Source organism: Anguilla anguilla, chromosome 11 (assembly GCF_013347855.1).
Source record: "Anguilla anguilla isolate fAngAng1 chromosome 11, fAngAng1.pri, whole genome shotgun sequence".
Taxonomy (NCBI): Eukaryota; Metazoa; Chordata; class Actinopteri; order Anguilliformes; family Anguillidae; genus Anguilla; species Anguilla anguilla.
The window spans coordinates 4755977-4773893 of NC_049211.1; the positions used below are offsets into that span (position 1 = coordinate 4755977).

Genomic DNA, 17917 nt, shown 5'->3' on the forward strand with positions numbered 1-17917 from the left:
TGCAAAAGCTGCATGGAAGCATGAAACCCAGCTGGGCGTTTGGTGGTGAGTGATTCAGGAAATCTGCTGTCGCTCTCATGCTTCCCGTGCGTGCCGGTGGAGGGAGGGAGGGAGGGAGGGAGGGATAGAGAGAGAGGGAGGGAGGGAGGGAGGGAGGGAGGGAGAGCGACAGAGCGACTCTTACGTAAGCCCGTGCTAGCCGCGGGACGCGCCGCGCTCGCTAACCGCTACTTAACCGCCTGCTTTTATCCCGGTTAAACGGGGGAGCCTTCGTCTGAGTGAGCCCTTATCAGAGCACACTGAGGCCAACGGACCACTGTCTGCTGCCAAACCCCAATTATAAACCCCCCCTCCCCCCCCACCACCCCGACATCCCCCGCCTGGGGTTTCAACCCGGGCGGACCTCCACCAGGACCTCCGCTAGGCGTGGGGCCTGCCAGAGAGAGCAGGGCTGAAAAGCGGGGGGGGGGGTGGGGGGTAAAATGGCGGTATTCGTCGCGCTGAAGTTTGAGACGGGTCCCCCCTCGCTCGCGCCCCCCTCTGCAGCCCCGGTGACTCTGGGGGCGGGGTCTTGCTCGCTCGCTCGCTCATGAATATTTAGTGCCTGCTGGGGCCACCGGCCCGGAAACAAAACAGCCCCCGTTAATATTTGATGCTCTCTGCTTTTGAGCGAGCGGGCGAGCGTACAGTACGTATATTACCGTGGATGGAACATTACCCTTTTTTTTTTCGGTGCGGGATTGCAGCTGAACCCGAGCCCGAGTCTGGCTGACCCTGCTCCTCCTTTTTTGTGCCTCTGCATCTGCAAACTGGGGGAAAGAATTAGAGCCTCCCATTTGGGGACGCTAAATAACACACAAGCACCGGACTGCCGTAAGACGTCCGGGAGGCTGAATTATCTTATGCGTCTTCATACGCCATGAACGGGAAGAAATGCAGTAATGCTGTTTTTCTGTTGTCGTTAGGTTTCAAGTTGTAGGCTATCTGCGACTTTGCTACTGTTTTAAGCATTGCTTTATGACTACAGCTTGCACAATAAAGTCAATCGACCAGGTTGATTTTGTGTAATGGCGTTATATCACTCAGGTAAGGAAATTGCCGGCGTTCAGCAGAATGTAAGAGCCTTGGCCTGCTGCCCGTCCTTATCTCCTGTTCTCCTCCTCTCGCTTCCTTTCGTTCGCTGGGAGGAGAGGCTGTGTTCTCGAAGCTTTTGAATGCAGCAGTGGCTTCTGCTTCTCTCTCGGTTTTATGATATGAAAGAGAATGTTTAACCCTTTTTTGAGGTGCGAGAAAACAAATGTGAATGATTAGAATGTTCTTAGCTGAGTATTCCAATGCTGATGGAACAATCACTCCTGGTAACTGAAAGGAACAGAGTTCTAGAACACTGACTTGGAATTTTCGAGAAAAAAAAACAGTCCATAAAACCTATTTTTCAAAGGGTTAAATGCTGTTGTTCAATGTATTTATTTATTTATTCTTTTTTTTCCATCCAGGACCTTGAAGTTCTGTCTCAGGAGATCGTTCGCCTAAGCAAAGACGCATGCACAAGTCCGGGAGGAGACCCTCCCGCTACGGGCTAGGCCTGGAAAAAGCCCCTCCTCCCGCCCGCCCTCCATCTCATTCTGTTTCCGCAGCAACCAAGAGGCAGACACCACTCGAGCTCGCTAAGGGACTGAACCTCTGGCAGACAAACGCGGTGTGAACGAGCGGGGGGGGGGGGAATCTTTTTGGCGGTACCGGAAACGCATTTAACTACTGAATGTATTCGATGCAACACGTTATTCTTTTGAAAAGCGGAAAACGGAAAGGGGGGGGGGGGGGTGGGTGGGAGAGAAAGAACTGGGCCTGCCTTTGGTCAGAAGACTTTGGTTTTGCTCCCCTCCAGGCGGGGGCCTGAGCCCAAATTCCAGGACAGTGAGCATGTGCGCCCCCCCTCCTGCGCCCCCCCCCCTCCAGAAAGGTCCTTCAGTCATTGAGTGGAAGGGCGTTGGCTTCTTGCGCTCGTAGTTTGAAACGGAGGCTGAAGTTTGCATGCTCCGCCCACTCTCCCATCGACTGTACATTTGCACCACTCAGCTCCCGTCGTCAGCTGCTTTGACTCGTTAAAAAATCCGTACCACGCAACGGAGGTACGAACGGTTTATCATTTCAGAGAAAATTAATTCTCGGGTTGAGCAAAAACTTTCGAAACCCCAGTCAGGGTTTTCGCGTTAAGTTACACCGCACTGGTGCCCAATCACGTGCCGGGGCCGTTTCATTCCACCCAATCGCCTCACCTGCTGATTTCGCTAATTAAGACACCGTCAGCCAGAGAACTAATGAGCGAAATCAGCAGGTGACGTGATTGGCTGGAATGAAATCCACAACGGCGCACGATTGGACACCACTGCTGTACAGGAAGCCCAAGAATTGATTCAACTTCATTCACAATGTGACCAGTGACACGTTTTGGGATGAATGCAGGCCTTCCCTCGTTGTACGCTAATTGTTAATTGTTGAAGATCATTCCTTTCGACGGCGTGCTGGCTTGTGATATCAGGATATTGATGCGATTTGTTCTTCCCTCGTCACATTTATGGATTCTTTTGTCGTCAAATTCAAGTCCTTTTATCCGCACAGTTAAGTTTTTTTTTTTGTTTTGTTTTTTAAATGGCTGCTCTACTGACAGAACTGCAGAGACGCAGAGGACCACAGTGTCAGTGCTTTGTATCAGCTTGAGTGTACTAATGTATAACTGAGCCTGGCTGTTTTATTTTTTTTACTATTTTGATTCCTGGAAGCCTTACCACTCCTGAACATCTCCCACATGTTTAGATGCCCCCCCCCCCACCCCCCCACCCCTCCATTTACAGCCACACTTAAACAACCGGGTCACACGTTGTATGACACCTCCAAATTCATCTTTGGAGTTCTGGTCTTTGTAGTTTTGACGGCCCCCTGAACACATTTCATTGCTTGTGAAAGGCACGGAGTAAGACCCTTGCTTTAGGCCCTTCCTGGTCCCGTACAGGAAGGGGAGGGGTTTGTATGAAGGTCCTGCCCGGGCATTGAACAGATAACGGGATCTTTTAGTGAGGTCGCCTCGGTCAGTCTTACACACGCGCAAGAGCTTTTCCACATTACCACCAACTGCCTTCCTGTGTGTAATAGTTGAGTGAACCTTGATTATGAAGCTGAAGTTTTTCCCCATCCTTGGCTTTTTGTAGATAAGCTGTATATATGAATGTTACGAAACGAAACTGTTTTTTTTTGTTTGTTTGTTTGTTTGTTTTTGAAAATTGAGTGAAATGAGATGAAACCAGGGAGAGAGGACACGTGCCCATGTCGATCTTTGCCTTCATCCCCTTAACTGTAACCAAAACATTTAAACGTCTATTTAATCTTTTAGATGGAAATAAATTTCAAATTTTAATTATTCTCAGTTTTTATTTATTAGATGTAAAACTACATCAAAATTATTGTTATGTATCATTAAAATGACAAAGCTGATCAGCGTAAGTTTTGGCGATCCTGGATTGGTCATGTATGACCACCTGAGCCTCTTGTATTTTAATTGGTTGGGGTCTAAATCCCAGATGAATATAAATAGTCAAAATTGAGTGGCATTAGCAGTTGATCTCATGTTAGAACCCCCCCCCCCAAACACAACAAGGATCCCATTGCTAAACTTAATATGGAGGGTAATGCATGCATTACTCATAACCCCCCCACCCCCACATCCTGCAGACATGCTAATTTATATTTTCCCAGGAATGTTGATTCATTTCAAAAGAACATATGAAGATGGTGTAATTAATGCGCACCAGGGGTGGAACAGGACCTCTCTCATGTGCGCATTAGTTACCACGCGGTTATCGTTATCGTTTGCGATTACACACTTTTGCACTTTTTCCCGAAAACGTGGAGGATTCCCCGTGTTACGTCAGCGCGCAGTTCTGAGTCCGACGCTGGGCTGCTTCCAGGCTTTTTGTTTTCCCGCTGTTGTCGATGATCAGTCAGAGCGCGAGAGATTGACTTCGCGGAGCTCTTCTTCGGCCGTCGAACAGAAACGCTGATTTACGCGGCGACCGTCTCCGAGGCGCGACGGTTCCTCTCCCAGTTTAACGGGCTTCTTTTTCTTTTTAATGTCTGCATTTATGTCCCCCGCCCCTGCAAATGATCATCTCGACTCCTTGCAATGTCAATAAAGAACTGGCTGAAAAAACTGTACTCGATTATTATTATTATTATTATTATTTTTTTGTCACGTCACGTCCCGTTTTATTTCAGAAAGTTTCATTTGTAATGCAGCAGAGTGCAACTTTTATTCTGATTATTATTATTATTATTTTTTTTATGGTTTTATTGTTAGCTGTTGTGAGCAACTCTGCATTTTAAACCAGGGGGTTTCCAGTCTTATCCGAAAATGGCTGGAACGGGTGCAGGTTTTTTTTTGTTGTACCCCAACACTAAGACACCAGATTCTACTCATCAAGGTCTTCTTTGAAGACCTTGGTTAGTTGCTTTGTTGAGTCAGGTGTTGTAGTGCCAGGCTAAAACAGAAACCTGCACCCACACTGGCCCTTTTCAGATAAAATTGGACACCCCTGCTTTAAATGTTTTGCACGTGTCTAACGCAAATGTTAACATTTATTATTTAGCGAACCGTGGACTGCACGTGAATGCTTTTGTGTAGAGAATGACTCACTACATTACATTTATTTAGCAGACGCTTTTATCCGACGTACAAAAAGTGCATTTCATGGTCATAGACAACTGCTAAACACAGGTTCAGTAAGGTACAATACTTATTTTGTACAGCTATTTCTAGTCAAGTACACAGTTCACACAGTGAACACTATTCTGACCTAACCTCTGCAAAGCCAACTAGGGAGAAGAATAAGCTACCGTATTAGGACAAATACAATTTACCAAAAAGTGCTGGGATGGGGCAACATGTAACAAGTGTTGTGAAAGGGGGGGGGGCGTGGTTTTAAAGAGTGAAATATACAGCGTGATGGTGGTTAGTCTAGGTATAGTCTGAAGAGATGAGTCTTCAGGCCACGGCGGAAGATGGGTAGTGAGAAAGCAACTTTCTCGAAGAGAAAGATGCTGCAGTATCACGGTGTGAGAACGCACGGTTACTGATCTGTGCCGTCTGGTCTCTCCGCTGCAGCCCCCGCGTTCCGTTTCCACGCCGACGGCGGCGTTCCTGCGCTTCCTTACGAAATAAGAAGCACAAAACTGTGCCCGGTAAACACAGCTGAGCCTGTCCCGTCAGCCAGCTGTGGCACGAGCTGGCGTGTCCACGGAACTGCGTCAGGACACTTTGAGAATTTGTTTTGGTTAAAGGATGCTGTTATTTATTTTATTGATATCGGTCATGGTGCTGGTAAATATTAGGACTTCATATCAGTGCCTTTTGGCCAGAAGTGAAAATAGGCGATAGAAACTGGAACAGAATTTTATTCAAAATCACTCTCAAATTTGATGTAGAAAAACAGAGAGGAGCGTGTCTTTTGGAAGTGAGTAAAATCCAACAAGGTGCCCTTTGGTGCAAGGGTGATGAAGTTCATGAAAAAAAGACAGCGACCAAGGCACTCTTGTTGTGAAAAAGTAAAAAAGCCTTTATTGTATGGCTAATGCATAGCAAAGGTTAAAAACACGCACCTACGCGTTGCGGCACATTGGCCTTCATCAGGGTGAATCACTCAAGTTTATTGATTATTAAGACTGAACAAAAGGTGGTACCTTTTTAATACTGAGAAACCTTTGCTATAAAGGATGTTGAAGTGAGGTTTTCAGAGTTAGACAGTTTTTCCATCATTAATTTATGGTGCCTCATCACCAAAACCTCTCTGAAGTTTTCCTGTATGATACTACTACAGATTAACGTACAAAAAAATCAATTGATTAAACTAATTAGCATTGCATAACTGAATTAATATCATATCCACGTTACTAAATGTTTGTCTGATTGTGTTCTGTCTTGGATGTTTAGGGTTGTTTGCCAAAATTACAATTAGATTTTTTAAAAAGCTGCAGTCATCAGACATGAATAAAATTTTTTACAGGATTAACATTTTTTTCCCCCCCAAAATTATTTCATAGTAATCTCCAATAAGTATTTAGCTTTTGATGCATTAAGGTTTGTGATGTTTCCATGGTGTGAGTGACCTTCTGCCATAACCTTTCCAACCATTTAGGTAAAAAAAAAAAACAAAAAAAAAAAAAACACGGAATTGGAAATATTCTGCTCAATAAACATCTTTGGTCAAATTGCTGAACCTGGTGGATCCATGTCGGAGACTCTCGTGGTAAGAGTATAGGGTTGCCTGTAAGAAGATGCATTAGTAAGCTAGCGTTGTGCTCTCTTGTGACCACGCTGACACCATTTCCCATGGTTCAGTGGTGCTGACACTGCTGTAGAGAAGGTGCCATCTTAGACGTGAACCATTAAACTGAACTCCTGACCCACTGTGGTCAGATCCTATGACTCCTCTTTCCTTGACTGGGGTCATAGATATCTGCAGTTTCCATAGCTTTTAGTGTGAGAGGGCTGCATGGGGTATTATCTAGGTTCATGCTGGCTGGCAATGGACAGGGAACAGTGTCTTACTTGCATGTAAATATATTGATGGTATTACTCATAATCGCTTAAATTTAAATCAGATTACTTGTTTGTATGATAAGGTGAACCATATTAAATATCCATGTGTGTAGTCGCAAGGTGTTTAAAGCCTTAAAAAGCATATAATCAAACTTGTTGAGGTCAATTGTAGCACGCATATTCGGGTTGAAACCTATGAATTAAAGAAAACCAGTTTGGTACTTGTGCTGGTAACCGGGGAACCCCGAGATATCGTCTGTACTTAAAAACAAAAGGGCACTGCTTCAGGGTTGATGCCAGAAAGAAATTTAAAAAAAAAAAAAAAAAAAAAAATCAATAGGAAGTCTGCCGGCCCTTCCTTCCTCTCCAGAGGGGGGCCAAAAACGTCGATTGTTGTACCGCAGTTGGGCTAAGCATCCGCTGTTTATTACACAGTGTTTTACAGGGCCTTTCTTGAGGCTATCTAAGCAGAATCTGGGGTAGAAACGAGCTAACTGGGTTGCCATGGTTAGGCTGGTGGTCTTGCTTAAACAATAGGGGCGTCTCTACATAGACCCTGATTTCTGCATAAACCATCACTAATAATGAATAGGAACATATAACTTACAAAAAAATTAATAAAACGATAGGAAATACCTTCAAATAAAATTTAAAACCTAACCTTTTTGTTCCGTGTTATTTTGAGTTACTTTATTTGTGCACCACTTTGCGTGTGACTGCCTGTTGATAGATTTTTCAAAGGTTAGACAGCTTTATCATGACAGTAACTACTGGGGGCAGTTGACAGCTGTACATTTCATTTCCAGGTTTAAAAAATTTAAACCATGGGGTAGTTGAAATATTTTTACTAATGCAAAATATTTAATTACCCTGTATTTTAAAGTCACAAGCCCCCCCTCCCCCCCCACACCTCACTTTCATTCATATATATGCTAGATATTAAACAAGCTGACACTGCAGAAGTCCATGATGGTACCCACTTTAAAAAATGTAGTGTAATCAAATGAAGGTCCCACTGAAATAGACCTTATGATGTCTGTTACAAAGCCTTGGTTGGTAGTCTGCGGGGTTCTCTGTGCCCTGCAGTGGTGGAACTGGGCACACAGAGGATGCAGATCATTCTAATGCATAAATAAATGATTTTACTGGAGAAGAGAAGCACTGCTTTATCTATGCAGACCTCTCATCTGTTTTAGCCAGAAGTAAGAATTGTGAAGCGTGACTAGGCATGGTGTTTATGGTTTATCCACAAATAGTTAGTGGCAGTGTAGTATAATGGGTAAGGAACTGGTCTTGTAAAGGTCACAGGTTCGATTCCTGAGTAGGACACCTCCGTTGTGCCCTTGAGCCAAGGTACTTAACCTGCATTGCTTCAGTAAATATCCAGCTGCGTAAATGGATGCAACGTAAAAGTTGTGTACAGGTAAGTTGCTCTGGAAATGAGCGTCTGCTAAATGCCTGTGATGTAAGTTAAAACCTTAAGTTCAGTTTTGCATGTATGGGACTGCCAAAGTTCAGGTTGTACTTCCTGCTTGTTCCAGGTGGACCTGGGGGCAAAGACAAAGAGAAGAATTAAATCTTCATTGAAGCAGCCTGGCCACAGACCTCCATGCACTCTTTCCTGTGAGTTCAGGAAGTGCTCGTCTCTGCCCTCTTTCATATTCAGAATTATCTCTGCTTCACTGTAGACAGAACTGTTCAGGATCACAGCAATCACACAATGAAGCGTTACTGTAATCCATAGTGTGACTAATCATGATCCCATGATGCCCGGAGGCCTGTGTCACAAAGTAGGATTACTGAGTTAGCTGGATAACTGCGCTGAGTAAAACCCGGAGCGCCTCCCAAATCTGGAACATGGACTGAAGTAAAAAGGGCTGTTTCGCATTTTACTCAGTGCAGTTATCCAGCTAACTAGGCCTGCTTTGTGATACGAGCCCCAGTTTGCTACAAGGCAACTGTTTGTGTGTTTTAATAACCAAATTTCGCACAGCTATGCAATTATGTACTCAAAACTTGAAAATAGAGATATTTACATGAGCTACTGTAGGATTCAAACACAAAATGCAGCTGACATTTCTGCCACAAAAATATCACTCTAAAAGAGGCATGACTTTAAAAATAACTCTCTTTATTTAATCAATGTTTTGATTCTTTGTATTAGTCCTTTAATGTGAAATGAAGCCAAAATAATAGTTTTTTTTTTTCTATGTCAGTGTTTACATTTACCTTGGAGTGCTATGAGCAATCATTTTTATTTGCACAAAAAAACCCACATTTTCTTTAAAGAAGTCATGTACATTAACACATTCTTATTTTGCCACCCACATAGATCTGTCACAAATACAACAGCTTCATAGTCACCCAAAATGTGTCTGTAAACATAAGTAAACTTAAGGCTAATTCATTCAGTCTTTTAGCATATTAGTCACAATATCATAATTGTACCAGGTTTTACTCATACAGTGCCTACAACCAAAAGTGTTAGGAACATGGCTGTTTCATAAATTTTTTTCCCCCTAAGTTAATCTTAATTGTACCACTCAGAGAATGTCCAATATTTTGAATACATGCAATACCATTCAAGATTAACAACATTTTGACTGCTAACGTATTGAATTTTGTTTACATTGTTAAATTAACTTCATGCATTATTAATTGAAGCTGATCCTCATTGCATGACGCCGAGTAAATAAATTAAAAGACCAGCAAAGTCTGTACGGCCCGTGGCTGTCCGTGACCTGACTTTGAGACGAACTTGCATGCTAATAAACAGGAAATGCGTGTACACACACACACACACACACACACACACACACACACATGCAGTAGCAGCTTAGGCAAAAGTTACACTTGCACTGAAATAGGACATGCGGGTCATTAAAAATTAACATGGAGGTGGACTGCGTGAATTATTAACCAGGGAGGAAAAACAAAAAACGAAGGGATGGGTAAATAAACGAGGGTAGAAACGGAAAGCTTGCGTACCCGTGTGGCCCGAGGGGCGTCCCCTCAGCTGTTCTACAGGATTGCTGCTGTTGTACTTAAAAAGAAAATGGGGGGAGAGTACAATGCACCCCGAAACATGTACTGCTGCGGCGCTGTTTGGGCGAGCTAGCGTGGCTTTCTGTGTGCAGACGTTCAAACAAAAGTCAACGTCATATATATATATATATATATATATATGTAAATCAGTGCCTCAGCTCAGTTTCAGCTTCAGGCAAAAGGGGGCGTCCGTGTGTTTTAGCTCTCCAGTGCAGTAGTCTTCCATGACCGCTAGGGATAAAAATAAAATAAAAAAACTATTGAAACTATACTTGGTCACAGACTTGCACGTCTCTTAATTTAGGCCCACGTTGATGGATAAAAACATCACATTACATTTTATTTAGCAGACGCTTTTATCCAAACTGACGTGTAAAAGTGAATATCATGGTCAGTTGGAACAACTACAAAACGCGTGTTCGATAAGGTACGATACTCATTTCCGTACAGCTATTTATAGCCAAGAACACAGTTCAGTTCCCGCAGTGACAAAGACACTAATGAAAAGTATGACACAAAAACAACACTCAGACGAAAAAAATAAGGATCAAACTTTAATCGCGGTAGAGAGTGCAATAGTCAGAATTGTAGGATCTCAGGCGCTTAGCAATGTGTAGTGCATGTGAGAGTGATTGGCAGGCAGGCCTCGCGGGTGGCCTTCCTTAGCTCTAACTCCACACACCAGGGTCCCTGGAGATTGACGCTTAGCTTTGGCTGCCACACCGTTCGCTCGACACCCTTTGGAGGCCGAGCAGACATTAAGTTAATTACGCTACTAAACATAGCTCTCGGAGACGTAATGTAAACAGCGAGGAAAATTATCAGCATCATGTAACCTGTATTTATTAAAGTTGGCGTTAAAGTTGAGTCTTTAAGTTTTATTAACGCATAATTAGTTCACTTATTGTTCTTAATTGCTTTCCCGTCCTTTGGCTACCGTTGGGAAATCAAACGGCTGAGGGTGCCTGCAGATTTCTGTGGAGCCTACGTGGATAAAGATTTCGACGAAGTTGGGGCGGTGAAGGTTAATTGTGGGGCAGAACCACCAAGCCCTCAAAGTTTCTCTTTTAATTAAAAGCAATTCGCTGAAATATTTCCACTGCATAATGGGAGGGGGAAGTATTGTGACACAAAAGTTTTGAAGTGCTTAATGAGTATAGTCATTTACTTAGCTTTTGTATTCGAGTGTGTCCACAAACGTTGTAATTAGTCACTGGGAAACACGGTGTTTTATTGAACTTTCAATAGGAATGAGGAAGTGACCCAGGGCTATTTCACATTCATGAGCATATTTCAATTGTTTTTTGTTTCTCCAGTTTTAGCAAATGCATCTTTTGAACTTTAGCCTGTTGTGAGTATTCGTTCGTTTTGCTGATATGTAATGTAATAAAAGCGTGCGCTTCTCCTGTGCGAACGCAGTGCTGTGCCGCCAGCATCGATCGGCGGTAGCATTTTACAATTTCTAGTTATTAGTAGTCACAACTGTTCTCATCATAAAATGCATACAGTCATTTTGTGCATTTGCGGTGGTCATGAATTTGAGAGGCTGATTTAGATGGCAGTGTGTGAGACTTGGATTAAAAATGAAGCGGGACATCAGAAACCACAGACCCCCCACCCCACCCAACCCCAGAGTACAACGTGAGTATCATCTATGAGACACAGTTTAATCATGACAGAAACACACAGGAAATTTTAGCTGACGCAGCTCAAATAAGGGTAACACATACAAGGCTCATCACAAAAGCCAAGCCTGGCCTCTATTTCCCCTGGGCTGTCTGTTCTTCTCCAAGCTTATCAAGCGTGATTAATGCAGGTTCTTTTGGTTCCACATCATGCTAGTCGTTCATATTGATGGGTCAGCCCGTGTTTCTTCCTCCTCTTCCACAGATAAGTATTACATGTTTTTTGGAATGGTCTAAAATGGGGCTGCCCAGCCCTGTTCCTGCAGATCCACTGTCCTGTCCTTTTCATTTCAGCCCTAATTTGGCACACCTGAATGGACTGCATTTATATAGCGCTTTTATCCACAGCGCTTTACAATTGATGCCTCTCATTCGCCAGAGCAGTTAGGGGTTAGGTGTCTTGCTCAAGGACACTTCGACATGCCCCGCCCTGGGCATGTCGAAGTGTCCTTGAGCAAGACACCTAACCCCTAACTGCACCTGATGCTACTTAGTAGCATCGCAATGAGATCTCTAGCTGTTGAATGAGGTGTGGCTTTGTTAGGGTTAGAGGGAAAACCTACTGGATCGTAGCTCTCCAGGAACAGGGTTGGGCAGCCCTGCTCTAAAATATTCCAGTTTTTAAAAGCATCATGGGTAAAAAAAAAAAAAAAACAAAAAAAAACAAGCTCCTGGAGTATGATTAATGTAGTCTGATTTTTTTTTAATCCAGTAGTTCCACATCATGCAACGTTGTACTGATGAGTCAGCCCTTTCAGTATCGTTTCTGAATATTTTTATCGTTACCCCTTCCTTCACAAATAGCGGAGGCTTCTCCCACGGTCCTGCGCCACTCTAATTTTAATCTCTCTCGCAGTTTAATTACAAAAAAAAGTTTCAGCGCTCTTGTCTTTTCAAAATAAGACTGCCAACTTACGTCCCGTCTGCGGGGGTGTTATTAATTTCGGTCCTTTCGTACCGTACGTGCGAGTGCGGCCGCCGAATTCGCTCGGCTGGCCGTCTTGCCCACGCGCTCTCGAGGCTCCAGGAGACGTTCTGTCGAGTGGATGTAAGTAGTTCAGGGTCCTGCTCGGAAAAAAACCAGATGCATACATTTGAAAGAAAAGTTTGTCCTCCTCAGCCTGTGAAACTATCTTGTTTGATGAACTCCCTTGGAGAAATAAGCTGCTGAGGCCCTATGGAGTGGAGATTTGACGACACTTGGGAACGCTACCAAAGATATAAGTGTTTTTCCTGACTTCAGTCCCCCCCCCCCCCCCCTCCTCCTCTGGTATACACATGCCTCATTTTTGAGTTGTGTCAGATCAGATAAGAACTTTAGTTATTCCCCTGAAAGCCGTGTTCTATAATGGTCTGATCCAAACAGAAAACAGCTACCTGCAGTAAGACAACCTGCAGACAGTCCAGTGATACAACAACTCAGTGCATAACATGACAATCAAACAGTTGTCAGACAGGTGGCCTATACTAAACAGCTGTAATGTAATGTAATAGTGCAAATTATATTCATATTAAATTTCCGTAAGCTATGTAGTTATTATTCATAAATTCTTGTACGTTCTTGCTAAGGAAATCTCAAAATCATTTTTTATTTTTTGTTACTGGAACGGCCGTGACATGGAACCCTATTAGCTTCGAGCTGAGGAGCTCCATCCCAGCCAGCCCTGCTCGCTCTAATAGGTGTTTCAGAAAGCTACAGTACAACTGCCCCGGCGGAGGGAATTCTTTCACCGTCCGCATCGCTGGCGAAAATAAAGAACAAACGGCACCTCGTAATCGGGGACCTCCAGCGTGAAACTAAGGGGAACGCTCCTGTGCCTTTTCTGAAATTGGGACGGCGCTCGGTCGAGGGAAATGACCCGGACCGATGCGGTTCTCTCACAGTGTTCCCAGAATTTTGGGGAGTGAGGCGGGGAGCGCTGATGCTCAGGGAGGAGGAAATTGGGGGGGGGGATCGGGGGTGATGGCCTTTCTGCTGCAGTGAAACCTATATACCATATCCAGTTGCTCTAATCCCTGAGTTTTCAATTGGGGACTCCTGGGGGGGGGGGGGTCCCTGGCCAGACATGATGTACAATGACTATATTTCGGGAAATATTTTGAAATATATACATATAAATATATGGGGGGGGGGGGGGCTCCATGGATTAGAAAATGTAGAAAGCCCCTGCTTTCATCTCTAAACATGGCGTGCTGTGATGACATATAGACATGCTTCGGTGTGCTGACCCCCCCTCCCCGGCACCCCGACCTCACACACTTAGACGTGCAACATTTCTATTGCCTTCAAATTACAAATGTTCCAGTATCTCACTCTGTAGGTTTTATTGATTTACCTTTTGTTCAAATCAATTTTTAATAATTACAGCTGATAGTGTGCACTGTGTTCAGTAACAGTGCTGTACTCTTCTGTCTTATGCTGTGTACTGTGTTCAGTAGCAGTGCTGTGCACCTCTGTCTTATAGTGTGCACTGTGTTCAGTAGCAGTGCTGTACACCTGTCTTATAGTGTGCACTGTGTTCAGCAACAGTGCTGTACTCTTCTGTCTTATGCTGTGTACTGTGTTCAGTAGCAGTGCTGTACACCTGTCTTATAGTGTGCACTGTGTTCAGTAGCAGTGCTGTACACCTCTGTCTTATAGTGTGCACTGTGTTCAGTAGCAGTGCTGTACACCTCTGTCTTATAGTGTGCACTGTGTTCAGTAGCAGTGCTGTACACCTCTGTCTTATAGTGTGCACTGTGTTCAGTGGTAGTGCAAGGCTGTTGCCATGAGAGAGTTAATGTTAAGATAGAGCCACTAAAAACCTTACCAACATCCCTCCCCGGGTCCAATTCAATCAACGCTTACCCTTGACTTTAACTGATAATTAATGTCATTTATCGGGGTTTCTTCTTTCACAGTGCAATTTGGCAAGTTCTGCAATGCTCAGAATAGTGAACTTCTAAAACTGTGAGGGAAAAAAAAACAAAAAACGTATGAAGTAAGTAAAAGTTTAGGCTGAAATGCCGGTGGAACCTAGGCCCACGCCTGGGTTTGCGCTGTGTATGGACGCTGTGTGCACACACTGACTGTGCATTCCTGCTTTCAGATGCCTCACCTTAGGCACCTACAGTAGGAGTGATGAGTGAAATATCAGTATAACCGCAGAATTCAAAATTACGAACACCGGGAGCATCTTGTGTCCTCTTTGTGGGGGAAAAAAAAATATGAAAGCTATGCAGCTGTTTAAGGCACCATCCAGGCGTGAGACTGAGGGAGAGACAGGAGAGCAAGAAAGGAAGACTGAGACCGGGGAGATACTGCTGCATATTATTTTTTAATAAAAAATTTTTTTGTCTGTTGCTGCTGCTATCCCTGTGTAAATTAAATATAGTTCTTTCGGTTTTTAGTTTTTTGAAAATGTTGAGATCGTCTTCATGTAACTGATGGACATGTACTGAATTAAATCCCAGCATTCAGAGAAAAATGAATTTAATAACACGGGTGGGGGCGTGTTAGGTTCAATCCTAGCACACACTGCAGAGCACCGCGTGTTGCTCCTAACGCACCTGCGTGCTGAACGTAGCGCCAGCCTCAGATCCGTACACTAATGGGGCGCGCTGAACGTGATGAAGCGCAGTTAAGTCGCTCTTCCTGCAGCCCCCCTCTCAGCGCTAAATATTTCATGCTTTTCCGCAGACAGGCGCGTTGAGATACATTTCTGCGCGGCCGCCTGCTCTTCTGCATCAGCGACGCCGGCCTGCTGGGACCCCTGCTGGAGCTAAATTCTGAGATGGATCGGATGGATCAGCAATCTGAGCCCCTCCCCGCCTCCTCCCAGTCCGTGATAGGAAATCTGCCCCCGGTCCCACCCCCACTGCTGGTCCACAATCGCTATCTGAAACCACCCCAACCTACCCCCCTCCCTCAGAATGCAGAACAGAATGCATTTCTTCTGTGCATGACCAGTAACAGCATCCAGCAGGACAGAATGCATCTCAGCACCCCTGTTGGGTTTTTTTTCTCGCTTGTCTAGACAAACAGGGAAAAAAACTAAGTGTGAAAGACTGCATTGACACAAACTGAAATAAATAAATGAGCATGTTTGAGACTCTTTTCCTTCTCCTCAGACACTTAACCCTTTCAAAAGAGGGGAGCAAGGAACCTGCAGCGCCTTGTGTCACGCCCAATCTTAACCCCCAGGCAATCGCCTCACTGCTCTACGAAACCGTGCCAGAGCTGGGGCAAAGACAGCACCTGCTGCGTCTAGGTCAGGGGCGTTCAATCATATCTGAGAAGGGCTGGTGTGCGTGCAGGATTGCATTATAGCCCCACACTATGGCAGCTGATTCAACTAATTAACTAATTCTGGTCTTCAGTCGAGACCTTGGTAATTAAAATCAGGTGTCATAGTACTGGGCTAAAGGAAAACCCTGCACTCACAGACCGGCTGTTTTCGGATAAGATTGAACACCCCAGCTCTAGGTTCTGGGTGCGAACAAACCATTACACCTGACTATGAGTGTTTCCCTGCTAGTTTTTTGTCACATCAAACGCCCCCCCCTTCCCCCCACTTCCCCCTCTCGCGTGTTCAACAGGAGCAAATGAGATATGAAAGCCGTTCACTACCCCTGTTGCCAACAGCACAGGTGTCAAACTCCAGCCCAGGAGGGCCGCGGTGCCTGCTAGCTTTTTGTTTGCGTTTCAACACAAGTGATTAATTTAAGTAATTGTCTGGCTGGAGTACACACACCTCGTTCTCAGAGGGACCTTGCTTTGGCTGCTGATTGAAAGGAAACCACGGATACCTGCAGACACACCGTGAGCCTCCAGTCCCCCGCCCCCCCCGAGTTTGACACCCCTGGCCAACGGTGTCGTATCGCGGCACGTCTCTTACTTCAACGCTGTCTGCGGGCTCCGCGCTGTTACGAATGCAAAATTAATGGTCTGTGAGAGAGAGAGGAGGGGTGGGGGTGGGGGGGGTATGTTATGGAAAGATTATGTTCTCGTGGAAGATTCATTATAATCGGCTCGTCGGTAAGGGGGGGGGGGGGCGGGGGGAGGGGGGGTTTGGCGGAATGGCCGTTTCTCGAGCAGTTCAGTCCGTGTGCGGTGTACTGTGTGTGATCTAACGACTCCCGAAACAAAGAGCGATGCGTTTGACTCTTCACATCGTCTTTTTTATCGTTTGTAGCGCGCTTACGCTAGCAGGGGCTCCGGCTCCGCTGGAGTCTGGCGGTTGCGTCCGAGCGCCTCATCGCCGGCTGTAATTACGTCATCAAAGACCAAATCGCCGAGGTTGGAGAAGTGAATTATGCTTCAAAATCGAATGGAACGCTTCAATGTGACCTCCTAGCTGAAAAAAGAAAAAATAAATTCTTGATTTCTACATCACTTTTATGATAATCGGTTTTCTGGGAAAATGTCATGTTCCGTTTATTTCGAAGCTTTGGGGTTCCGATTCAATAAATACGTCCTCGACACCAAAAAACGGACAAATAGAATCTGAAAGAGGAGTTGTACTCTTTTCACCTGTAAAAGCTACATCAGCGCACTGCTTTCCGCTTAGCCTTTCCGCTATTTTTTAAGGCCACCTCTTTTTTTGAGAAAGAAAATGGTCCCTTTGTCCTCTCATCCTGACCTCCTCTCACTCACTCAGTCCATTTCCATGACAGCTACCTCTATTACGCCAGGTCACGCTTTCCTGTGTTTTTCCATTAACCCCGAAGCTGTTAATTCCCGTCCAGCTGAGGCGACGGGTTTCGTGGCGACGTTGGCGGGTGGAACACGTCCAAGGACCAGACAGCACAGCTGCCCCCCCCGCGGGCCGCCCCCCACACCCCCCCCCCCCCCATCTGCGTCAGAGAGTCCAGATGCCGTTGGCTCGTCGTCAAACGCCGTAACCGCCATCGCGGAGAGGGAGCCGTGTCGCTCGCGGGCGATGCTGTCACATTGCAAACGATCAAAATCCCCCCACCCCCCATCCCGCCCCCCCCCCCCCCCGCCCTTCTGTGCCTCGCGGCTTCAGAGCTCATCGAGAGGGCCGTCTCTTTGCCCTAACGCGTGCTGTGTGCTGCTGTACGGTATACTCGCTGTACGACGATGAGGCAATCCCCCTCCCGGTGTTCTGGAAGTTTCTGCCTGTAGGGCGAATTAATTTGAACTTGTTTCCTTGGGACAGTCATTGAGAGGGTTAAGAACGACACCCCACCCGCCCCCGCCCCCGCCCCCCCCGCCGCCCAATTCATCAGCTTTGTATTCCGATTGAGTGTCATGAGTTCCATCCATGAAGGTGTCTCACCCCTTTTCTTGATATGAATATTTCATCATTTTAAATGACACAGTTAATTTATTTTTCTATATGTCTCCTATAGATGATCACTCAGAAAGCCTGCCTTGGCGAGGCTTTGGTGGAATCTCGATTCGGGGCGAAGACGGGGTGCTTTTCCCCTCTCTCCTGGACCCGCCTGTGATGTAACCCTCCTGTTCTATTTTTGCCGTGGAAAAATGCCACGTTGCTCCAGCGTTTTCCCGAGCCGGGCCAGGGGAAGATGGGGGGTGGTGGGGGTGGGGGGGCGGGCAGCTTGGAAATGGAAACTGGAGCCGTGGAGTTTT

The 17917-nt window shown here is 45.4% G+C and overlaps 2 protein-coding genes across 3 annotated transcripts in view; one reads left to right on the top strand and one right to left on the bottom strand.

Annotated features, from left to right (window-relative positions):
* gripap1 (GRIP1 associated protein 1) overlaps positions 1-3888 on the top strand; it is a 54413-nt gene extending 50525 nt beyond the window's left edge. For both annotated transcript variants that reach the window (XM_035382054.1, XM_035382055.1), the window contains one exon: positions 1497-3888. In XM_035382054.1, coding sequence (XP_035237945.1) covers positions 1497-1583 — 87 coding nt within the window. In that variant the 3' untranslated portion in view covers positions 1584-3888. The remainder of the gene's footprint in view (positions 1-1496) is intronic.
* The window catches only part of LOC118207890 (plexin A3), a 591709-nt gene that overhangs the window by 288446 nt on the left and 285346 nt on the right, over positions 1-17917 (bottom strand). The gene's annotated exons all lie outside the window — the stretch shown is intronic.